The sequence below is a fragment of the Pristis pectinata genome, chromosome 26, assembly GCF_009764475.1.
Source record: "Pristis pectinata isolate sPriPec2 chromosome 26, sPriPec2.1.pri, whole genome shotgun sequence".
Lineage (NCBI taxonomy): Eukaryota > Metazoa > Chordata > Chondrichthyes > Rhinopristiformes > Pristidae > Pristis > Pristis pectinata.
In genome coordinates this window covers 2,317,246-2,343,512 of record NC_067430.1, presented here as the reverse complement: position 1 = coordinate 2,343,512, position 26,267 = coordinate 2,317,246, and the positions used below count along the sequence as shown (strand labels likewise).

Below are 26,267 nucleotides of genomic sequence, written 5' to 3'. Positions count from 1 at the left end.
ACAAATCCCACCTGGCCAATCACCCCATTAGTCTACTCTGAATCAGCAGCAAAATGATGGAAGGGATAATCGATAGTGCTATCGAGCGGCACTTGCTCAGCAGCATGCTACTTTCAAATGCTCAGTTTGGGTTCCACCAAAGTCATTCAGCTCCTGAGTTCATTACAGCATTGGTCCAAATATGGACAGAAGATCTGAACTCCAGAGGCAAAGTGAGGGTTACTGCACTTGACCTTAAGGCAGCATTTGATTGAGTATTGCTTCAGGGAGTCCTGACTAAACTGGAGACAATAGGAATCAGGAGGAAAATCCCTCTGTTGGTTGGAATGCTGCATAGCACAAAGGAAGATGGTTGTGGTGGTTGAAGGTCAATCATCTAAGCCACAGGCCATTTCTGCAGGAGTTTCCCAGGGTAGTATCCTCAGCCCTTCAAATGCTTCATCAATAACCTGCCTTCAGTCATAAGGTCAGAAGTAATGATGTTCACTGATGATTGCACAATGTTCAGCATTGTCAGTGACTCCTCAGATACTGAAGCAATCCACAACCAAATGCAGCAAGACCTGGCCATTATCCAGGCCTGGGCTGACGGATCGCAAGTAACATTCATGCTACACAAATGCTAGGCAATGACATTATCCAACAAGAGAAAGTCCAGCTATCACCCCCTGACATTAAATGGCATTACCATTACAAATACCCCACTATCAATATCCTAGGGGTTACCCTTGACCGTAAACTGAACTGGAGTAGCCACATACACAGTATACAGGAAACCTGTGGTGTGTAACTCGCCTCCCAACTCCCCAAAGTCTCTCCACCATCTACAAGGCTCAAGTCAGGAGTGTGATGGAATACTCTCCACTTTCAACTGTGTACAGCTTCAACAACTCTCAAGAAGCATGGCACCATTCAGGACATAGCCTACTTGATAGGGGCACCCCATCCACAACCATTCACTCATTCTACCACTGATGCACAGTAGCTGCAGTTTGTATCATCTGCAGGATGCACTGCAGCAACTCAAGACTTCTTGGCATCTTCCAAGCCTACTATGTCTACCAGCTAGGAGGAGAAGGGCAGCAAAAGCATGGAAGTATCACCACCTGGAAGTTGCCTTCCCAGCCACACAGCATCCTGACTTGTAAATACATTGCCATTCTGTCACTGGGTCAAAATCCTGGAACTCCCTCCATAACAGTATTGTAGTTATACCCACACCTCATGGACTGCAGTGGTTGAAGAGGCAGCTTGCCACCGTCATCTCAAGAGCAATTAGGGATAGGTAATTAAATGCTGGCTTAGTCTGTGAATCCCACATTCCTTGAATGAATAAAGAAAATAAAGCTCAACAGCTTGTAGTTACTGAGTTAATCCTTGCTGCCCTCCTTAAATAATGAAACCGCCTTCGCTATCCTCCAGTCTTCTGGCACCTCAGCTATGGATAATTAAGGTGCGGAAATCTCTTTCAGAGCCCCAGGATTCTCCTCTCTTGCTTCCCATAGCAACCTGGGATAGATCTCATCCAGCCCTGGGGATTTGTCAACCCTTATGTGTTCCATGACATCCAACACTTGCTCCCCTTAATACTGACAGATTATTTAGCAGAAGTGTTGCTAATAGTCCCTGAGGATCTTTGGCAAGAACCTCAATTTCATAACAGGAGCAGCCCATGACATTATCCGGTATTAATGGGAGTTGAGAAGGGCTAGATTTTACCGTGTAAGCAAATGGGGCTTTCATCCAAAAAGGTTGGGAACCACTACCCTTATTTGACCACTGTTTCAGGTTTGATACATACAGTTGGCTATTTTGAGGTCCAATTTACCCTTTGTTGAGCTTCTGGACCCGATAATATCTGCAACAGTAAAGACCATCTACTTCCATCTTTGCCATATCAGTCCTCTCTGCCACAGTTTCAGCTTATTTCATAGAATCATAAAGCACAGGGAATAGTCCCCTCTGTCACTGTATCCATGCCAGCTGTTAAATGCCAGACTGTACTAATGCGGTTTTCCAGCACTTGCCATGGTGTTTCAAGTACATGTATGAATTCTTCTCAAATATTGTCAAAGTCATCAGCCTCCACCACTTCCCTCAAGTGGTGCATTCCAGATTTCAACCACCCTTGACGTGATAAAATTCTTCCTCAAAACCCCTATAAATCTCCTACCCCTTACCTTAAACCGATGTCCTCTGATCATAGACTCTCCTGCCAAGAAAAAGAGATTCTTACAATCTATTGTCCATCATAATTTTGTACATCTCAATCAGTTCACCCCGCAGCCTTCCCCACTCCAAAGAAAGCAAACCCAGCCTATCCATTTTCTCATCATAGTTGAAGTGGTGTATCCTGACAATCTCCTTTGTTCCCTTTTCAGTTCAGTCACATCTTTCCTACATGTAGTGACCCAAACTGCACACACTACTTGAGCTGTGGCCAAATTAATGTTTTATACAGTTGTACTTTAACCTCCCTACTTTAATGTTCTGTACTGTGGCTAATGAAGGCAAATCATGCCACCTTAACCACCTCATTTCCCTGTGCTGCTACCTTCAAGGATCCTTGGACATATCCCTTTGTTCCTCAGTATTTCCTGGATTCCTATCCTTCATTTTGTATATCCTAGCTTGTTCATCCCCAACCCCCCCCCCCCCCCCCCAATGCACTAACTTAGCATCTTTCAGGATTAAGTTCCATCTGCCATTTCTCTGCTCATTTTTCCAACTATTTAATATCATTCTATAATCAAGAACTAACCTCCTCACTATCAACAACACCACCAATCTACTGCAGCAACAGACAAAACACTGGAGGAACTCAGCAAGTCAGGCAATATGTATGGAGGGAAATGGACAGTTGATGTTTTGGGTTGAGACCCTTCATCTGGACTGAAAGATAGAGGGGAGGTAACCAGTGGAGAAGGATAAGACCAGTTCACAGGTTAAGGTCCTGAAATGGGGCAGAACGAATTTGGAGCCATTCGATGGAATCTTGCAGAGATTGATTGGCTGAGATTGTTTGCATGGAAAGGTGCTTCTGCCAAGTGGGAGGCCTTCAAAAGTGTAATGTCAAGAGTTTAGGGCCTGCATGTTCCTGTGAAAGTGAAGGGCTAGGCTGGCAGGTTTCGGGAACCCTGGTTTTCAAGAAATATTGAGACTCTGGTTAAGAAGAAGAGGGAGGCAACTGCGCGTAGCAATTGGGAACTAGGGTATCTCTTGATAACCACAAGAAGTGTAGGAATGCACTTAAGAGAGAAGTTAAGAAGGCAAAAAGAGGATATAAGAAGGATCTGGCAGGCAAGATGAGACAAAATCTCAAGAGATTCCATAGGTATAGGTCTGCTTAAAGATCAGCATGGCCATCTGTGTGTGTAATCTAAGGAAATGGGAGAGATTTTTAATTAATATTTCTCTTCAGTTCATACTGTGGAGAACATGATGGAAGCTAAGAAAATGGGAGAAATAAGTGGTTTGTCTTGGACCACATACAAATTAGCAGGAAGGAGGTACTGGAGGCCTTAAAGTGCATTAAGGTGGATAAATCCCCAGGGCACGATCTGGTACATTCTTGGACCTTGTGGGAAGCTAGAAAAGAAATTATGGAGGCCCTTGCAGAGATTTTTGCGTCATCTCTGGCCACCCGAGAGGTTCCAGAGGACTGGAGAGTGGCTAATATATTATTGTTTAAAAAGGACAGCAAAAACAAGCCAGAGAACTTCAGGCCGGCGAGTCTAACATCGGTGGTGGGTAAATTGCTGGAGGGGATTCTGAGGGACAGAATCTACCAACATTTGGAGAGAGAGGGTCTGATTCAGGACAACCAGCATAGCTTTGTGCATAGGAAGTCATGTCTGACAAATCTCTTGGAGTTCCTTGAGGAGGTAACCAAGAGGGTAGGGCAGTGGATGTTGTCTCTATGGACTTTAGTAAGGCCTTTGACAAGGTCCCTCATGGCAGGCTAGTCTGGAAGGTTAGATCGCATGGGATCCAGGGGGAGATAGCGGATTGGATTTATAATTGGTTTGGTGGTAGGAAGCAAAGGCTGATGGAGTCTTAGACTGGAGGCCTGTGTCTAGTGGTGTCCCACAGAAGATGGTGCTGGGACCTTTGATGTTTGTAATTTATATAAACAATTTGGATGTGAATGTACAAGGCATGGTTAGTAAGTTTGCAGATGATGCTAAAATAAGTGGTGGTGTAGATCATGTAGATAGTTATGAAAAATTACGGGGGGATCTTGATCAGCTAGGTATGTGGGCTAAGGATTGGCAAATGGCTTTCAATCCAGATAAATGTGAGGCATTACATTTTGGGAGATCAAAGCAGGGTAGGACTTGTACAGTGAATGGTAGGACAATGGAGAATGTTATGGAACAGAGGGACCTAGGAGTTCAAATGCATAGTTCACTGAAAGCAGCATCACTTCTTCATGGTGGTGAAGAAGGCATTTGCCATGCTGGCCTTCATCAGTCATGGCACTGAGTATAGGAGTTGGGAAGTTATGTTGCAGTTCTATAACATGTTGGTGAGGCTGTACTTGGAGTATTGTGTACAGTTTGGTCATCCTATTATAGGAAAGATGCTATTAAACTAGAAAGAGTGCGAAAAATATTTACCAGGATGTTGCCTGGATTTGGGGGCCTGAGTGACAAGGAGAGGTTGTGCAGAGTAGGGCTTTATTCCCTGGAACATAGGAGATTGAGGGGTGACTTGATAGAGATTTTTAAGACCATAAGGGGTATAGACAGGGTGAAAGCACGCAGTCTTTTTCCCAGGGCTAAAACAAGAGGGCATAGGTTTAAGATCGGAAGCGAGAGGTTTAAAAGAGACATCAGGGCAGCTTCTTCACACACAGGGCGATGCGTATTTGGAGTGATCTGCCAGAATGGCACATTAAAAGCTATCTAGATAAGTACATGGATAGGAACGGTTTACAGGGCTATGGGCCAAACACGTCGCTCAGTCGGCATGGGTGAGTTGGGCTGTAGGGCTTGTTCTATGCTATGATTTTATAAAATACTAGTTAGACTGCACCTGGAGAACTGTGTGCAGTTCTGGTCACCACACTCTAGGAATGACATGATTGAACTGGAGAGGGTATGTGGGTGGTTGCATGGGATGGAATATTTCCGTTTTGAGTAAAACTGGAGAAGCTGGTTTTGATTTCCTTGGATCAGAGGAGGTTGAAGATGGACCTATAGAAATATACAAAATTATGAGGAGCATAGATAAAGCATATAGTAGGAATCTTTTCCCCATAGCAGAATTGTCTAAAACTAGAAGGCATAGATTTAGGGTGTGGGTTTAGAGTTTTGAGGTAGCGTGTTTTTCAGCCAGTGGGTGCTTGGAATCTGGAGCACACTGCCTGCATGGTTGGTGGAGGCAGGTGCTCTCTCATCAAGAATTAGCTGGATAATCACTCGAATAGCCAAGACATAGAAGGTTAATGGACCAAGTGCTTGTAAATGAGATTTGATGGTTGGCATGGACATGGTGGGCTGAAGGACACGTATCTGTATTGTATGACTACATTTTTGCCCATTTTGATCATCCATCATTACTCTACTTGATGTCCAGTTTTGCCTCAGTCTTCAAAACCTTCTAAGATTCTTGTTTTCAAACTGCCTTAATTAAGAGACACAAGAGACTGCTAGAACCTGGAGCTAAAACTTAGATTTCCAGGAGGCATTTAATAAAGTGTTGCATCGAAGCTTTCTGTGGAAAATAACCTGATTTAATGCATTCGGTGGATAGAAGAGTGGTTGGCTAACAGAAAATGGAGAGTAGGCATAACTTGATCCTTTTCTGGTTGGCAGGATTAAAGATGTGATTGTGCTGGAGAGGCTGCAGAGGAGATTCACTAGAATGTTGCCTGGGATGGAGTGTTTCAGTTATGAAGAGAGTCTGGAGAGGCTAGGGCTGTTCTCCCCGGAGTGCAGGATGTTAAGATGGGACATGATTGAGGTATAAATAGGGTAGACTAGGAAAACTGTCCCCTTACCAGAGGTAGATAAAACTAGAGGACATAGATTTAGGGTAAAAGGTAAGAGATTTAGAGGGGATCTGAGGGGAACCTATTTCACCCAGAGAGTAGCAAGTAGCTGGAAGGCACTACCTGAGAGAGTGGTGGAAGCAGAATTGCTGACAGCATTTAAAAGGTGTCTAGATGAGTTCCAGGATTTAGACCCTACAACAATAAAGTACCAGCTAATATTTTCAAACCAGGGTAGTGTGTGTTCTGCAGATGGTGGTTTTCTTTTATGCATGCTACCCCAGCCCTTGGTGGTAGAGACTGTGGGTTTGGGAAGCGCTGTTGGACTATCCTGGATGAGTAACTGCAGTACATTTTATCAATAGTAAGCATTTTGCTCTGGTAGCAGAAGAAATAAATGTTAGGGTGGTAGACAGGGTGCCAATCAAGCTTGCTGCTTTATCATGGATATTAACAATCACTCCAACATCCTTCTGACCTGTAGATAATAGTAAAGCTTTAATGTGTCAGAAGGATAATCACTTACAACAAGATATCCAACAACTGACCCTCATTTGTAGCCCCAGTATTTATGTGGCTTTCCCAGTTGATTACTGACCCCCTAGGATGTTGATGGTTAGGGACTTGGCTGTAGTAATGTCATTAAATGTTATGGGTAGGTGACTATATTCTCTTGTTTGATGGACATTGCCTGGCACTTCTGTAGTGCAAAAGTTACTTTCCTCTTAATAGCCCATACCTTTATTGTTTAGGTCTTGTTGCATGCAGGTATGAGCTGCTTTATTTGCTGCAGAGTTGCAAATGGAATTGCAAGCAACCTCACTTTTGACCTTATGACTGAAGGGATGTCCATTCATAACCCAAAACATTTGCAAACCGAGTTCCCAGGCTGCAGAAGATGGCTGCAGCCCCACAGCAGCCGGAAAATGCATGTTGCCGTTCTCACAGATGCTTGTTTATATGTACATAGGTCAGGCGTTCCAACGTGGGGAGGACCTGTACACTAACTTAAGATATAGAAAGGGATATTTGGACTTTCAAGCCTGTGCTGGATCTCAGAGTAATACAATCAATCCCATCCCCCCACAAACTATTCTCTCTTGCATTCCCATCAACTCCCTCCAATTCTCCTACCAATCTTCTACAGTAGGGATAATTTAGAGAAGGCAAATAACCTACCAACCAGCACATCTTTTGGACATAGGAGGAAACTGGAGCACCCAGGGGAAATTTACACAATCACAGGTCCAGAACACTGTATGAGGAACTCTGGCAATAATATCTTGGGACCGCAATAAATATCTTCCAACAAACACTTCCCATCTGCAGTGTATAACTTCAACCATTGGACTATTTTCCCCTTGATGTCTGTTGATGCCACGCTTGGTCACATGTTGCCTTAATGTTAAGTGCAGTCATGCTCACCTCATCTTTAGAATTCAGTTCTGTGGTCCATGTTTGAACTAAGGCTATAATGACGTCTGAAGCTGAGTGATCCTGGCAAAACCCAAACTGTTTGTTCATGAGTAAGTGGCACTTGATTATCACTATTGATGACAGCTTCCATTACTTTCTTAATGATTGAGAGTAGATTGGTCAATTGGTATTTAGCTGGATTTGATTTGTCTTTTTTGTGAACAGGATATTTCTGGGCAAGTTTCCACCTTGTCAAGCAGATGCCAATGTTGTAACTGTACTGGAGCAGCTTAACTATACGTGCAGCTAGTTCTGGAGCTGAGGTGCCACAGCTTTATTGTAATCAGTGCTGTCAGCTATTTCTTGACATCATTTTACGTGAATGGAATTGATAAGAGACTAGCTTCTGTGATGGTGGTAATCTCAGGAGAAAGCTGAGATGGATCACCTATCTGGTAGTTCTTGCTGAACGTGGTTGCAAATGCATCAACCTGCCCTTTATCATTCAGATGCTCGACCCTGCCGTTGTTGAGGTTGGACTTGCTAGGCTTGTATCCGTTGGAGTTTAGAAGTGTGGGAGGGAATTATTGGAAGGTATAACATACTGCGAGGTCTTGATGAGGTGAATGTGCACAGGATGATTCCTTTCATGACAACCTAAATATAGAAGGCCACTGTTTAAAATAAGGTATTGCTCATTTACAACAAAGATGAGGCTCAATTTTTTTCTCAGGGGTTTGTGAGTCTTTGGAACTCCCTTTCTGAAAGGATAATGGAAGCATAGTCTTTGTATTTTTTTTAAAACAGAGATAGACAGATACTTGATAAGCAAGGGGTTGAAAGGTTAACACGAGTAGACTGGAATTCAGAGTTAAGGTTACAGTCAGATCAGCCATGATCATATTAAATGGTGGAGCAGGCTTGAGGGACTGAGTGGCTTAACTTTGCTCCTAGTTTACATGTTCATGACCTTAATCATCATGGATTTAATGAACGACCATTTTATCTAAATAACATAAGCGATCACTTCTGCTTGTTCCCATAACCTCATCCAATCTATTAGTAGATCTTCAAGCATCTTTTTAAAAGCTGTCTCATCAAAAATATTGTTAAAATTGGCACACCAATTAAGTATTCATTTAAGGTGGGGTCTAAGAGGAGTACCACCTATTACTTAAGATACCAGAGAATGGAATTCAATACACCACTCCCATACATGATACTTAACTAATTAAATGCATAGTAAACCTATTGGTATTCTGGCTCAATATGCCAAACCTAGAATCCATCCATGCCGAGGTGACATTTTTCCATTGCTGTAATCATTAAGGCCTATCCAAATAATGTTGCTAATTCAGTATCAGTGTGTGCATCATTTTTTGGGCAAATAGTCTCTGGATTCATATGGTGGTATTCTGCATTCACCCAGAACAAGCAATTAATTGATTGTTTCGATATACAGGCGTCCCTGGCTTACGTAAAGATTCTGTTCCTGAGAACTCTGACTCAAGGAAAACTGAATTTTCCCTGAGTCAGAAATGAACAATTTCCCCAAATCAAAATATGAAATCCTTAGCATCAACAGACCTTGGGACTGATTTGCAAAGAGTAGACTGGTGAAGGTCGGTGTAGGTCAGTAGTTGTTACCAGCAAGTGAACTCTGACATACGTTTGTCTGAATTCAGGCTGGTTGGAGTGACAGAGGAGGTGATCTACTAATCAGCCGGAAAACTATCAGCAGTTTCATAAAAGAAAATGTGTGCAAATGACAGTGGCTAGGGGTTTGTAATGTTTGGTCTTGCCTGAAGAAGAGTTTGGAGAAGGCATCGGCTTTTTCTGTGGGTGATATCTCCACTGTTTCCCAATGAAGCAATTCAAGTATTGTACCTGAGAGCAGAATCTAGCAGAATTTTTGCGTAAAGTCGGATTTCCGTAAGTCAGGTCTTCCGCAACCTGGGGACCCCCTATATCAGATTATTTCCCAGATATGTTAGTTTATGAAACACAATCCTTTACAAAAGCTCATTATTTTATGAATGATATTCTAGTAAGTATTGCTATACAGATGATTTGTATGAGGTATCCATGAACTGGCATTTTGTGACCCTCTGCCATTGGCATCCAAGTTATATGGGGCGTGATGGGTATTCATAATCCAGGCCCAGGAGGCCTATTGCTAACCTCAGCATTTTAGCAAGTCACTGTGCAGGCCCAGGACACTTATTGCTAACCTCAGCTTTTTTGGCAAGTCACTGTCCAGGTATTAAGGTGCTTATTAGTAGAAGAAACAGATACCAAGGATTAGTGTGCTTGCCCTTTCAAAAAAAAACAAAAACAGTTACCAAGAATTAGTGAGCCTACCATCAGAAGAAAATGGTTGCCAAGAATTAATATGCCTATCAGCAGCAGAAAATGGTCCAAGGATAAGGTGGTTGTTGTTAAATAGTTCAAATTCCTAACCAGTTCATTTGCTCATTCTGTTTATCTAATCAGGAGAAAACAATATTACTTGCAGATGAGGCCTTACTAGATGACTGGTTAAAAGTTTATCTAATCAGAAGAAATAACATTACTTGTAAATGAGGCCTTACCAGATGATAAATGATATAAATATTAGAAGGCAGTAAGGGTGATTAGGAGTTACAGAGATGAAGACACGAAATCCACTCCTCAGCCTTGGTCTGAGAAGAATCTTTTCTCACAGCCTTCTTTCTGCAAGGTACAATTTGTTCATCTGCAACTCATTAGTATGTTTTTATAGTTTGTAAGAATTATACTTGTGTTTAGAAATCCTTTGTAGAATTATAATCTCTGTTAGAATTTACTCCTCAAAATAAATACGCTCCATTTAAAAAAAATAACTGTTTAATCCACTTTGTTAGCTGGAAGTATCTCTTCCTTGGTTGGGAGGGAGGACCCAGCTAAACCCCTTCAGAAAAGAGACTAAAGTGGTTAAGTAAATTAGTCTTTGAACTATAGGTTGATATAGTATAATCTCCCTAAAGTGAGAACACTGATAGACACCTATAACTGATAATTCTTAAGGTTTTAACTTAAGTTTAAGACTCTAGAACGGGTACACTCAATATCATCACAGGAGGAATGTTGAAAAATACAATTTACTTTTCTGTCAGTCACTGTGTCAAATAAAATTGATAAGCCGTGGATGCATTTATTATAACAACCAATACAAAAGACGTCCAAGTCAAAGCATAATCGTGCTCCTAGTTTGCTGTGCATGCTTAATCTGTAGCTTGAGAACGTTCTTGCATTTTAAGTGTCTGAATATGCTCATGCAAATGAAATGTCATCAAAAGGAAAAATATGTTAGGAAATTCTGTTTAAGATTTTGCAGTAGTTATTTGATATATAATTTCTATAACTGCATTTGTGTCCGTTTTGGTGTCATATGTCAGCACAAATTGAATTGCAGTTTATCATGAAGAAGTGTTGCACATTATTCAATTTGTATTTTGTAAATTGGAAAAGCCTCTTTAATTTAATATGGTAAGTGGATTGGTCAGTACAAGCAGGTGGATTTCAGAGTTATATAACTACATTATTATAGATCTCAGTAATAGATATCCATGATTACATTGATTTTCAACATAAAATATGGATTGAGAAAGACTAATAATAGATCCTACATTATTCATCTTGATTGGTCTTCCTTTGACAATATAAGAATCTCAGTAATTCAGAACCCGTTATTTTCTACATAGATTTGTGCTTCTCTGCCAAGCATGAACAATTTTTCATGTTTATAGCCATGGTTTGCCTAATTTTTTTATTCCAAACAGGAATATTTAAACACTCATTGATCAAAATATATTAAGTACTCTGTCTTAAATGAAGTCTAAAGGGCTTAAGGACAGGAAATTCAATCATATAGTGCATGTTTAATGAGCTCTATAGTATGCAGCTGTAGCATAAAATCAATTGAGATTCATGACCTGTACTGTGTTATGTGCATAATGAAAGATTCAGTCCCATTTTTGCACGTGGGTCAGACATACACCTAAAAAAACTCAGATGTAATTTCAATCATCATGCAATGCAGACTTGATGCCTCTCTTGTCATATTGATTTTCATTTATTCAGTCAACACTTCGTGAGAACCATGCACAGGAAATAGTGTTTGTAGAAACAGACCTTGAATTTGCTCTGTTTAAAGGAATCATTAATTATTTGCAAGTTTGAGCAATTGGTTGAAGCAATATTTTAGAGCTACAATGTTTCTCAGAGCAATTTAAGAAAAAAATCTGCTATTTTTCTTTTTAAGAAGGTGAAGGGCTGCAGTCCACAGTCTTCCAGATAAAACAATGTATATGGAAGTGCACATTTTCAAAGGAAGTGGCCACACTGACATTGCAACTTGGTATATACAGAACACCAGCATACTTGGAACTCTGTGATAATACAGTACATATTGTGACAGTAAAATACATATTGGCCCTAGACAATCTAAACCCCCAAATGGCTGATATATACCATGTTCCCAGTTTGCTGCTCAGTTTTGTGATTTCATGGAGGTTCTTTACTGGGGATTTCCCCCAGAGCATGGCGTGGTTGGCACGATGAAGAAGTGACTTTTCCCAGATGGCAAGCTTTTATAGATGAGGAAGTGATAAATTATACTCATTTGTCAATGCAAGCTCCACTTTGGAATTCTGACTTTTTGTTGTCATGAATTGGCTTTCACTTCCTGAGCATTTCAATTGTGTGTGACCACCATCAGAAGATTCTTGTGGCCATTGCAATATGTATCTGGGATATTTGTATGACTTTCATTTTGAGCCTGTCTGCCATGTGGCTCAGGAACTAGGGCTGTACCCAGTGTGTGAGTTTCTGGAAATGCTGGAGAACATTTCTCGCTAGCTGTTGGGCCACTAGGAGCTCCATGAAAACTGTCATTGGGATCATCAAGCAGAGATTTCATAACCTGGACTGTTGCTGTATTGCTGAGCAGACCTTGCAATTTCTGTCAGATGGTAATAAAAATAAGATGGGTAGCAGTAAAGCAAGGCAGTCTGGATGTGCTGTCAGGTTACAGCAAATGGCATGCAATTTAGATGAGAATCCCACTCCCCAGAATAACTCAGATGAAGAAGTGATCTATGCTGGCATAAAACAAGACCTGGCCAACAATTAGAATCACGAGGATAAGTGGTGAATTACCATCATACTGCATGAGTGCTGAGCAATGACCATCTTGAACAAGAGGAAGTTGAACTATCTCAATCTTGGCATTTAACAACATTGCCATTGCCAAATCAGAGCAGGAGTAGATCGTTTGGCCCCTCCCCTGGTCAATCATTCAATAATATCTTGGCTGATCAAATATCATTTTCCTCCCCTATCCCTATATCCTTTGATTGCTTTAATATCCAAAAATCTGTTTATCTTTGTTTTGATTGCAGTCCATGACTGAGCTTCCCTGGCTCTCCTGGGCACTCTCAGTGTGGAGAAAGTCGCACTTAGTTACTGAGCTTTCCAACAACAGCCATTGATCACCACCACCTTACAATTTGCTGCTCACTACAGCTCTATGCTCAAAAATGAATGATTTTATCTACTTTGATTTCAGTGAGGAGAAAGTAGCAGTTCATGCATGTGAATTTGCCAGCTTTACAGTCATCTCCAAGGTCCAGGTTTGGTAATGACAATGCAACAAACAATCTGCTGGAGGAACTCAGCAGATCGAGCAGTATCTGTGGAGGGCAACTGCGTTTCAATCCAAAACGTCAATAGTTCTCCTCCCCTCACCACCCGCCCGCCGTCCCCCACCCACCCATCGATGCTGCTCGATCTGTTGAGTTCCTCCAGCAGATTGTTTGTTGCTCCAGATTCCAGCATCTGCAGTCTCTTCTCATGACAGTTTTTTCTTGGTCAGTGCCATGTTTCCTGGAAGTTCATGTACGCCATCATTCTTAGTTGTGTGACTCCATCATTCTGTGAATTGCCAGACATATTTCATGGACAGCACTGTCTTGAAGACAGACCTTAGAAGATACAGGTTACCCACTACTTGCAAGACCTCTTTTACCTGTATGCACTCTGACCACTCATGCTGAGCATTGCTATGTTGAGGACCACGTCACTACAAGAACAGCAATGGAGAATGCCATTGGCCTTCTCAAGATTGGATTTAATTGCTGCATCAGTCCAGGACTGCATTCCAGTATATATCCAATAGCTCTATAATCTGGCCACCAGAAAGGCACAAACCAGGACTGAGAAAAATTGCCAAACAATGAGGAGTCCAAGGCTCAGTAGGAAGACCAGCGCAAACAGGAGGTGGTGGAGGATGAGGATGATTGTGGGGTAGGAGTCACTGCTTTAGGATGAGATCCCTCAATAACATCAAAAGCTGGATCATGTTGCTCAGCATAAGAAGGAGGTGGTATTTCCTGAAGATCAACTATTTTTACTGATTGCCCCTACACAAGATATCATCGTCTCAGCATCATGCCTTTTGCCACCTGAGTACAGGAACAGTCACAAATGGTCCTGGATGAGACATCAGCTTTCCTCATATATTGTAATGCAGGTCCACCAGCTTAATTAAATCACATCAAAGAATTAATCCTAGGTCCTATTGTTGGAATGTCTTGCACCAATACTTCCCTCATTTTGACAGGATGACACCAAGCCCTCTACCCACATTTTACCATCGTCAAGGGAAATCAACTCTACTCATGTTGGCATGGATGTAATGCATAAACAAGTTGTGTATTGATCTACATTGATGGTAGTCAGTTACTATTCGAGGCAATGCATTATAGAGATGCATCATCTCAGTGTTCTTTTCAAAACTGAATGAATAGATCAGGTTGCTATGGTCTAAAGTGATTCCTTGACTAAGAATGTGTGCAAAATAAGTAACCATATTTGATTATTGTGAAGAGAGTCAAATGTGATCATTCATTCTGCACACATTCTCAGTCAAGGAATCACTCCAGACACTCACAATCTGATCTGCTCATTCAGCTTTTGCAGAGAACACAGTGTGCATCACAGAGGATGGGCAGTATTAAGTAAATGCAGCACCTGAGCTCACTGCCTCATTCAATTCTTTCCGTCTGTCTTCAGGAAGTGTCATTTCAAGTCTTTCCAGAACACAACAAACCGGAAATCAATGGTCATATTCATTCATCAGCAGAATTACATGGCAAAAATGAGAACAGTTTTAGTGCTTCAGACTGATTTATAGTGCTGTGAAGTGCTCTCTATTTGAAAAACATCTTTCAAGAGTTATCCCCAATCCAATGTAACTTCATGACATTTGAAATTGAATGCATGCCTTTTTCTGACTTACTAAGGAAGGAAAGCAAGTTGTACAGCAGTGAACCACCAAATGCCAGACCACTGACTGAGTTCTCCACCCTGGAGATCATATAGGACAGTTAAGAATGGCACTTGCATAATAGAATGCATTATGGCACAGATGAACATGTTGTTTGAGAGGTATTGGTGGGAGGTGAGTGGCTGTTCTAGTGAAGGAGAACATCATTTACTTGCTTCTCCATGCCAGTGAGAAGATGGTATCCTGATCTACTGTGACTAAGACTATACAACTATCATTTCAACCGCCAGACTCAAAGCAGATGTGGCTGGTATATTTGCAGATGTCTAGTCTCTGCTCTATTCAGTCCTTCCCATAGATTCAGCCCTCAGCCAAATCTGTGCTCATGGTGCAGGGGTGTTGGAAAGCAGGACATTTATTCCTGCTCCTGCAGAAGAAAGATGAATTCAAAGGTGCCTTATCTCTGCTCCAGTAGATGTTTATGTATTCCATCTCTCTCCATGCAGGAAAGTAATCTGCCAACATACAGAATCCAGTTCATGGATAGATACTTATTTTTTTAAACCTCCTTGCTCTTCGAGGGCTGTGTTATTCACAGGTTGCATCTTTCTGTTCATGGTGAACAGCAATCTAGGTTATTCACAGGAAGCATCTTGCCACTCTATGAAAGTCAAACTGCTGCTGGGTGACATCTCACTGTTCATGAAGAGCTTGAAGCTGCTTCTGGATGATAAAAACCATATTCTACTTCGATCACCGTGAGACTATGGAGTTTTTATGTCTGAGTCTCCGTAGCAGCTGCCAAGAGAGGGGAAAACGTCTAAGTCTCTATTCCTACCTGTAGGATTTCTTTACCTTTCCCCTGCAGCCTCTCTCATCTCCGTGGCAGTTTTATCGTGTGTTAATCTCTGGCTCCTATGAGGACTTTTTCTATAAGGGCTGAAGCACTGCTACAATTGCTGCACAGTGAACTGTAATGAATTCCTACTATTATCACTGCAACTTATGTAACACATCTTTTGGGATGCAAGCCACATTGGTGTTGTTGCATATTAATTTGCAGACTGTGCAACAATGCACATTGTTTAATTCTTTAAGAATAACCCAATTTTATGTAGGTACAACATGCAATGGTGGTTTAGCACACCAAAAATGGAGCACAGTAATTCTATATCAACTATTGCCTGATCTTAACTGTTGCTATACTTTGCATGAAATCCAAAAGTACAATATATGATTTTAAACGTTCAGTAAAGAGCAAGAAATAATTTTATATTACAGATGAGTTGTGAGACACTTTCAAAGCTAAAATAAGGTAAGTTAATGCAAATGAATTCTATTCATGCTATGGATGTGTTTCAAACCAATTTGTGATTTTTTTTTATTTTACTACATTGCAGTACACAGAGCTAGTGACAAGCTTCTCAAAGCACTCCAAGTCATTTTCTTTCGACACCACCATACTCTCAATATTTGTAGGATATTATAGGCACCTTCAATTTTAAGTGACCATCTATTAGGTTGACCTCTTTCATCATGACATTTGATTACATTCAAGACTGCCGTTTTTCTTAGTTAATTCTCACTAATAAGGAGTTGGACTTTATGGTGGTGTGTGCAACGTTTATTTCATTTGCAATACCTATTACCACCTCCTTCAAAAGATCTTGAGTGAAAATAAGATAAGCAATGGCTATATAATGGAGGCTGTGAGGAACATTTAGGCACCTAGCTACTATCCGTCATTAATATCTCAACCCCTGTGTTTAGGTATCAGACATTTCATTTGTATGTGGAGATTGAATCACAAAGAGTGAGAAGATACTCTCTATGTCAGATAATTGCAATAGTTCAAATCATATTAAGTTGTTAAGTAATTTGGCATACTTCTGACATAACTATTGATTGATGTAGTGAATTGTTAACTGCTTGTGCAACTTAGGGGCAATTAGGGATGGACAATAAATGCCTGTACTTAAAATGATATCCATGTCCATTGAATGAATAAATGTCCAAAGAATGAGTTTTTTATCCATGGTGGATCAATATTGGAGTTAACTATTCTTCATTTATTCAGTTAAACCACTAAGAATAAGGGAATATAAGGGAGGTATGATTTGAACATGCCATTTATATGAAGCAATTTCTGGTCTCTACAATACTGGTTTAGCAAACATTTTAAAATGTAGTCTTGCCTTCTGTGTTGCTCTGATCTGCTGTTTTCTTTCAGATCGAGAAAGACTTGAACTTGGCTGGCTTTGGAAAACACGTGAAGTGCAGGGTGCAAAACACAATAGTAGGACTTGAAGCTTAAGCCTTTCTCCCACGTAAAGCTTAGCATTTAGGTATTTAAAAAGCACGCACATTTGAAAGTTGGGAAATGTGGTAAAGCAGCATGATGTCCAGTGGTGGGAATGGGCAGTGGGAGAGGGATAGAGAGAAGTCTTTAACTGTTTTATTTGCAATATGCTTAGTAGGTTGGGGAAAGCTGCAGTTGAAATTGACAGAAATATCAAAGTAGTCATCTGATTTGTAAAAGACCAGCATATTTGAAAAGCTGAATAGTTTAACTATTTTTCCATTCATTCCTAAATGTGAAAATGGTTCAAAAATATAGTTCATGTTCTGTTCATATGTCTAAAAATAATCCATACTACGTGTTTATGGCATTACTTTAATGAAAATTATAATTGAAAGAATTAACTGTGACCAATATTAGAAGAGAACTCCAGGCTCCCAAATAATTTATAAACAAACCCACACTATCTGCTTCTTATCACTAATTTATAGTGATAACTAAATTATAGTTTTAGCCCTGTTCTAGATCCTCAGAAACCTGTTGATAGGATCATCAGATAGCAGGGAATCATAGAAATTTCAGGCAAAGGTGGTGACCATTTGCATATGGTAACCCAGCCAGCCAAAAATGTATCTACTTAGATTATTCCAACTCTTGATCCGTAGCTTTCTGGCTTATGTTTCTTTGTGCTCATCCAGATACCTTTTAAGTATGACAAGGGCTTCTGCTTCCATCACCCTTTTGGACAGTAAGTTCCAGGTTCCCTCAACTCTTAGGATAAAAGCAGTTTTCCTCTGATTCCCCCATAAATTAATTTAAAATTGTGCTTTCTAGCTGGTGACTTTCCTGCAAGAAAAATACGTCATATTCGTCCTGCTCTCCTTATTTTGAATACTTCAATTAAATCACTGTTAACTTTCTCTGGCCAGTCTCTCCTCATAACCATAATTCTCTAGCCCTTGCAACATCTGGTAAGTCTCCTCTGCATCCACATTTGTATGTCACAACCTTGCCATAAAGTTGTACAGCGTGGAAACTGGCCCTTTGGTCCAACTCATCCATGCTGACCATGGTGCCTTCCTGAGCTAGTCCTATTTGTCTGCATTTGGCCCATATCCCTCGAAACCTCTCATATCCATGAAAATGTCCAAATGCCCTTTAAACAGAGTAATTGTACCAGCCTCTACCACTTCCTCTGGTAGCTTATTCCATATACCCACCACTATCTGTGTGAAAAATTTGCCCTTCAGGTCCCCTTTAAATCTTTCCCCTCTCACCTTAAACCTCTGCCTTCTAGTTTTAGACCCTCTTATCCTGGGGAGAAAGACTGTGACCATCCACCTTATCTATGCCCCTCATGATCTTATAGATCTTTATAAGGTCACTTTTCAGCTTCCTTCACTTTAAGGAAAACAGCCCCAGCCTATCCAGTCTCTCGTAATACCTCAAGCTCTCCAATCCTAGCAACATCATTATGAATCCCCTCTCCAGCTTAATCACATTCTTCCTATAGTATGGTGACCAGAAATGCACACAATATTTCCAGGTGCAGTCTCTATAGACCTGTAATAGACTCTTGTACTCAGTTCCCCATGCAATGAAGGCAAGCATGCCATACACCTTCTTCACCACTTTGTCTACCTGTGTTGCCACATTTCGGGAACTATATACTTTTACCCCAAGGTTCCTTGTACTACAACAGTCCCCTTGCCCTGTTATTTACTGTGCAAGTCCTACCCTTTTAACTTCCCAAAATTCAACACTTTGCACTTGTCTGAGTTAAATTCCATCTGCCATTCCTTTTCTCACTTTCCCAGTTGATCTAAATCCTGTTGTAACCTTAGACGACCTTCTTCACTGTCCACCACACCACCAATTTGGTGTCATCTGCAAGCTTACATTCTCAGCCAAACTGTTAATATCGATTATGAACAACAGGGCACCCAGCACCAATCCCTGCAGCACACCACTGCTTACAGGCCTACGGTATAAAAAGCAACCCTGCAGTACCACTCTCCTGACTACTTCCGCCAAGCTAATTTTGTATCCAGTTGGCTAACTCACCTTGGATCCCTTGTGATCTCACCTTCCGGACCAGTCTACCATGTGTGACCTTGTCAAAGACCGTCCTAAAGTCCGTGTCTATTGCCCTGCCCTTGTCAGTCCTCTTGGTCACCTCTACGAAAAACTCCTGAGACATGACTTACAATCCACAAAGCCATGCAGACTATCCCTAATCGGTCCTTGTCTATCCAAATGCAGATAGATCCTGTTTCCCAGAATCCCCTCCAGTAACTTACCCACCATTAGGCTCACCAGCCTGTAGTTCCCTGTCTTGGCCACCCTCCAGGTTTCTGGTACTTTACCCATGCCTAAGGAAGATACAAGAATCTCTGTCAGGACCCTACAAATGTTTTCCTTTGCTTCCCACAATGTCCTAGGATACACTTGGTCAGGTCCCAGAGATTTATTCATTATATTCACCTCAAGTCTGCCATATTCCACCCTCGGTATTTGTCATAGCTCCCCATTTTTGCCTTATCCTACCTTGTATTTTCCTCAACATCTATTATAGATTTGGGAGTTCCCCCTTTTCTTTTATTGGGAGCATATTCGTTCTAAACCCTACCTCAGTTGGAGGTATTCCAAATGAAGTAGAATCTGCAGACCATTTCTGCCAAATCATATTTCATCTGGTAAAGCTGGCCTTGCCCCGACATAAAACTTTTACTCCTGGTCTGTCTTTGTCCTTTTCCATGACTCTGATAAATCTAATGAAATTATGATTACTGTTTTCAGAATGCTTTTCCTTAGCTATCCTTTCCAGTTCCCTAGGTTCATTCCCCAAAATTGAGAATCATTCCCTTGTTGGGCTTTCTAAATATTGATTAAAGTTATCTAAAATGTATTTCAAGAATTCTATACCTATACATCTCTACTATGGTAATTAGTGCAAGGGCAATCCCCACCATTCCTGCCTTGTTATAGTTGCACATCTCTGAAATTGTTTTACCTTATCAGTTCATCCATCTGCCTCTGACTCTTTGAGGGCCCATGGTACAGACCTATCGATGCAACTGGATTTTTCCCTCATTTCTAGTCAGCTGATTTGTTGATTTTTTTTAAGCATATTATCCCTCCATGCAACTATAATTGTTTCCTTAACCAATACTGCTTACATCCATTTCTTTTTTTTTACCGCCATTTATATTTCACCTAAAAGCCCCCTTTTAAGCCATGTTTAGTAATGGCCAGAATATACTCGCACAGGATCATCTTTGGCCTCAGCACATCACCTTTTCCCCAAAATTCCTTGTGTTGAAGTATGCACAATTAAGTATGGTCTTCCAATCTGTCTTCCAGAATTGTTTACGAACCTCTTACCTTCTGCATCCAATTTCCTTCCCTTCTGAAACTGCAGTAATGTTTCTATACTCCTGCCAAGCTAGTTTATACATACTGTTCTGCTAAAGTACAGAGGAGTTTAGGTTCCTTGTGTTTTTAAAATCCCGTTGATTGTGTAATTTTAACAGAATGAGGGAGTGAAAGTAAAATCACTTAACTTAAAATTATCTTTCCAATATTTAAAGTCTTTAAAATTGAAGGAAAGCTTTAACATTTTTCAGCAGCTGGATGCATTCATCAGCTCAATCTTTATGTTTTTCTTAAAAAACTGTTACTGCATATTATACCAACTGTGTGGTTCCATAATGTAGTTGCTTGAATTTTAATTCCAAAGTAGCAAAGCTTGAAATTGTCATTTTAAAATTATTATCTGAGCTTCACGACAAAAGATTAGTGCTTATTGATGTTGGCTAAAGCAGAGCAGCTTTATTTAATAATTTGTAAATGTTTCCAATTATAGTGTAGTTTCCTTGATTTCATGTAACCACTGGCAACACATGCTACCAAAACGCTTTAAGTTATGCAGCAATTGATGGAGATTGAAAAGAGAGGTGAGCCATCCACTTTGACATATTTTACTGCTTCGTAGGGATGATCAAAATCAGTTAGTCCTCAGAACCAGATATTGGAGAAAATAAAAATAACATAAAATACAAGTTATTGGGAGCCAGGAGTTTTCCCTCTGAGTTATATCAACTAGTAGGTTAAATACAACTGTTGCTGAGCAGAAAATTTAAGAATTATTAATTGTTCTTATTATAAAAATCCATTTTAATTAACAAAGTGTACAAATGTTGTTTCTTTTCTCTGGTCCACATTTTTGTGGATTGTTTACTTTTTGAATGGAAGAAGGTTAAACATCTGAATTGAACTTAATCCCAATGATTGCTAATTAGTTTAGTTATCACCAAAAGTTTGAGATTTCAATTGTTCTGCATGGAATGTATGAGCCCTGAATCTTTTTTTCTTTTATTGACCTGCTCTATAATATTTGCTATTTAGCTCCCATTAATCAAAATTTATTGTTTTAATATAAATACTGGGACTCAAAGAATGTTAGTACCCATCCAGCACAGGGGCAAACTGACAATTTTCAGATATTCACAGTAGTTATATATTGATGACAGGCTGGATCCACCAAAAAACACCCATAACCATAACCATCACAAGGTTTTTGACCCAGGACATCCTGGTTCACAGAAACATTTGCAACAGATGAACTTTCAAAAATGTTCTGCTAATTTTTACAATGTTGAGATTGTAATGGACAAGCTTGTAAGATAGGGATGTCTTGAAGTTTACATATACTGATATCTATATGCATAGAGAACTCTTTGTTGCTTTTTCCAGTATGTTCAAAAGAACAAAATTCCTCACAATACCCAAAGATAACACTGGTGCATCAATAAAATATAAGGATGACCATATGGCCTTTGTTTATCAGGGGCAACATTTTTAAAGAGAATGTTCTGAATTCCACTAATCCATTTATGAATTAATCACTTTGTGATATTGATGCAAAATATAATGAGAATATCAGAATATTAAATCATATCATGACATCCCTATTGGATTGTTTAACCACATGCCCATTCTTCATCCTATGCAAGAAAGGTGGCCCTTTAGGGTCTGCCCTTTGTTTCACAGCAAATATATTTCTACTGATACATTGGCCCTTCTCTGCAGTACTATCAATAAGTAATATTCTACGAAGTTCCTCATGGGCTTTGTGCCTTTACACAAGTTTTGTTTATTTGTTCACCTCAGATGCTAGCTAACAGGTCCTTCCAAATTCATGAACTCAGTCATTGATATTAATGGACTGAACAGCAAGTCTTCAGCTAGTCATTTTGAGCCCTTTATGTTGATGGGGGAGAAATGTCTACATTGATCCAAAATCCAGAAATGTATTGCTTGTCCACAATCTTACAGGTAGACCAAGTTACATTATATCTGAGCAGATTTTCACTTTTTATTAAATTAAGGAACATATAATGCCAGCAATATTGTGTTTTTTTTTCTCTTTACTAAACCCATCTATCCTTTATAAATATTCAAGAAAACACTCTTAGAATTAATATTGTGGTTACCTGATTGATTACACTTTTGCTTTTAGGTATTTTTCAGCATGCTAAGAAGTTGTTTCTTAGTGAGCAGGCAGGCCGAGTCCAGGTTCAAGAATTTGTACGCAAGAATGCTGCCAATGCACTTTCTCTCTCAAATCTTGTAATGGGACTATCTTCAATTCTATGCACCTTAAATGGGTAAGTATTAAATATCTGCTCATTCTGTATGTTCCCTGTAGATAATCATCTTGATTATATTCAATTACCTACATTTTAAATTGCTTTCTGAAAGTCTTTTTATAGAAGTAAATGTTGTTTACCTCTCACTTCATATCATGCTGATTGGATGCCAACCTGCTAAGTTAAGCTGCACTGTCTACTGAAAGCAATGTGTGTACCGTGCACAGGAAGTTTTGTTTTGATAGAAAGATGAACCTTGCTTTCTGTATTATATGACATCTAGGTTTCAAGAAATGGGTGATGTAGCTGCAGTACCAGTGGGTTTCTAGCATGAGCAATTGGTAAAAGAAAACAAGAACATATTGGTAGAAGAGGCAGTGAGAGGGGAGAACGAAGTGTCTGGGCCAGGAGACCAAATCTTGTAAGGGTATTTAGGAAGTATAAATGATTTATAACTGAGTAATGATGTCTCTGGAGGCTAAGGCTCTCAAACCACTCATCACTAAGAAATCCACACAGAACAACCGTCTCAAATGCAAAGGGACATAGTCACAAGATAGGGTTATTTGAAATTGAGATACATATGAAATTTTATAAAAATTTACAGAGGTGGTAAATTTTTGGAATTCTCTACCCTGGAGATTGTGGAGGGTAGATCATAGGGGGCACTTAAAGAGGAAATAGATACGTTTTTAAACATCAAGACATTGAGGACCATGGGAGCAGGCACAGAAGAAGAGTTGTGGCCTAAGGCAGGTTAGTCATGACAGAATTGAATGGCAGATCAGGCTTCAGGGGCCAACTCCTGCTGCCATTTTCTTGTGAAAGGATTTACAGGCAGAAAACATGATGGTGAATACTGCGCACTTGGAAAGGTCATGATTTTTTTTAAGCTGCAGGTATGGAAATCTGAAATACAATATGAAAATGCTGGAAACATTCAACTGCTCAGGCACCATTCTAACGAGAAGTCCCTGACCTGAAATGTTATCTCTGTTTTTCTTTCCACAGATGCTGCCTGACTTGCTAAGAAAATGTTTCCAGCATTTTCTGTTTCTATTGGAGACCTTGCATGATTCTTTCATTTTAAGCAGTCAGATCCTATCACAGCCAAAGTAATAACTGGTTCAAGTTATCCTCCAAATTTCCACCCCTGACTCTTGTCAGGACTCTGGCAACTAAAGGCAAGCACTTCTGCAATGACAGTCATGAAGCCACCTATAACAGAACCTTTGGAGTCTTAACTAGTATGAATTGCTGTACATTATTCACAGAGTCACACAGCACAGAAACAGACATTTTGGTTTACCATGTCCATGCCAACCATCAAGTACTTGTCTAGACTAATCCCACAGTATACAGGTGGAAAAAGTTCTTCTCAGATCTCCTCTAAAGCTCTTACCCTAAATCTTTGCCCTCTTGTTTTATATACCTTTGCTCTGGGCAATGTCCCCATGGTCTATGCCCTCATAATTTTGTGTACCTCTGTCAGGTCCCCCTCAACCTCCTCTGCTCCAGGTCGTCCCTTCCAGCAGGTCTCCTGCTCAACTATCACCATTGTGTCCATGTGAAGTCTCTATATAATGTGGGAATGGCACTTGCCTGTGACATTAAACAAGGAGGAGAAGCCCCATGTTTAAGTGTTGGAGGGCACAATTTAAAGAGTAAGTTCATCATTAACAAAGTTGTGACAATCTGTTCCTATGCAACAATACCTTGATGTTCCACTGCTTCAGAAATTTGGTTTATTGAAAGTTGTGTTAAAATAAATAAAATAAAATTGGTTAACACGTTGGATTTAATGGATCTACTTATTTTTCATGAGCTGCAGAGCACTGGTTAAATGTTAAGAATCATATTGTATCACATTTATTTCTTAAGAGCCCTGCTATTGGTAATAAAAGGACGTGAAATACAGTGGTGACAATACAAGTAAATTATCATAATAGTACAGCAATGAAAAGTTATAAAAGATTTTTCAGGTCTTAAACATCAATGTTTTGCCGTTAATAATGATGCTAATCATAAAGCCGTTCATTAACGAGTATTCCATTTTTAAAAACTTCAATTATTATTCTCTAGGCAGCACTTCTATGCTTGTTGGTTTCTCCTTTTTGGATTTCTTCTTGATCTGGCTGATGGAGCTGTTGCTAGACAACTTAATGCTTGTTCTGCTCTTGGTAAGTTCAAATTTCAATAGGCATTCAGTCCTTTCAGTTGCAGCCACTCCAGTAATACTGAGTAGATGTTTGTTGGGACAGTATTGGAGCCATAGCTTAAATTACCTCAAATTAAACAGTTTTGCATTTTGTGTTTATCAATAATCTGCTAGTTATACTAAGATAGAATTCTAAAATTAAAATGTTACAGCCCATGCTCCATTCTGAAGCTATCAGCAATCATTGCCATCCATTGGGAAACATTGGAGTAAAGCTCTGATAATCCGCTATCCAACCATTCAGATATCCTAATGGTTTGGCAGCTGGCTCACCAAGTAATGTTTCCCATGCGCAGACTCACATGACCCTGCACTTCCCTGAGACTCACAGGGGCCCCAGTTCCCATGCTGTCCTGATATTTTGTTCAATGGAGAATTTTATTATAATACTGAGTGACATCATTAAAAAAAACTAATTAAAAGTGTGTTGGAGAATTAATGAATAATATCCAAAACTCTGGAAAATCTGCCAGTCCAGCCCTACCAAAGTCCCTGGCTTGCAAGATTATAGAAGTTATGCTGTAAATGACAAATGATCATGTACCTTCACAGTTATAATGCTGAAAATGACACTGGAGGTCCAGGAATGCATTTAAAAATCCTTCTACTCAAAGAGTTTACATTTCTTTTGAAGCATTGGAACAGTTAATGTGCGCTACCATTCTCTGCATTTGCTTTCATTTTGCCAGTCTTCTGATAACCCCAGTCACACACCACTAGCAAATTAGGAATCTGTTATCCTTATGATTGAATGCAGGTTAAAACTGAGACATTTGAATATTATTTTTGAGAATCAAAATATTTTGATTCTATGGAAGAAATCTTAACCACAAAAACTGGTAGGTTGGGCAAGATTAACAGTTTTGAAACTGTCCCCAACAAACCAAGTTCTGGTGATATTAGAGGTAAAGTGAGGTGCAAATGGCCAGAAGATGGTTGCTGATTAAAATGAGATTGTGAGCCACAGATTTAATCTATCTTTTGGATTTACCCTGATTGGAGGCAAAGATGTCTACTTGTAGTACTTATAGTACTGTTTCTGAGCCAAATGGAGTCGGACTGATTCCTTCCAGATTATGAAGCTTCCTGATGTCCAGTTGGCATCAAATACGCCCAACCAAGGGCTCTGAGGATCAGACTGCCCATACCACCATCCCTAATTCAAACCCACATCACAGTAGCACTAATTCAGTGTGCTGCTTCCTTTAGTGCCCTCCTCTGCACCAGTCCCCACCTGATAAAGAGCTAAACTTCTGAATTAGACTGGGTTCACAGCAGAAACTCTACGACAAAAAAGATATACTTACATTTTTCTGGATGAGAACACTTACTGCCCACCCCATCTGCTTATGGAATCTACCTTGGAAATCCTCGGAGCCTAC

At 40.0% G+C, this 26,267-nt stretch overlaps 1 protein-coding gene across 2 annotated transcripts in view; it reads left to right on the top strand.

Moving 5' to 3' along the window:
* Positions 1-26,267, top strand: part of tmem269 (transmembrane protein 269) — a 106,409-nt gene that overhangs the window by 36,006 nt on the left and 44,136 nt on the right. For both annotated transcript variants that reach the window (XM_052039370.1, XM_052039371.1), the window contains exons 3-5: positions 16,948-17,062; positions 22,538-22,685; positions 24,750-24,847. In XM_052039370.1, coding sequence (XP_051895330.1) covers positions 22,651-22,685; positions 24,750-24,847 — 133 coding nt within the window. In that variant the 5' untranslated portion in view covers positions 16,948-17,062; positions 22,538-22,650. The remainder of the gene's footprint in view (positions 1-16,947; positions 17,063-22,537; positions 22,686-24,749; positions 24,848-26,267) is intronic.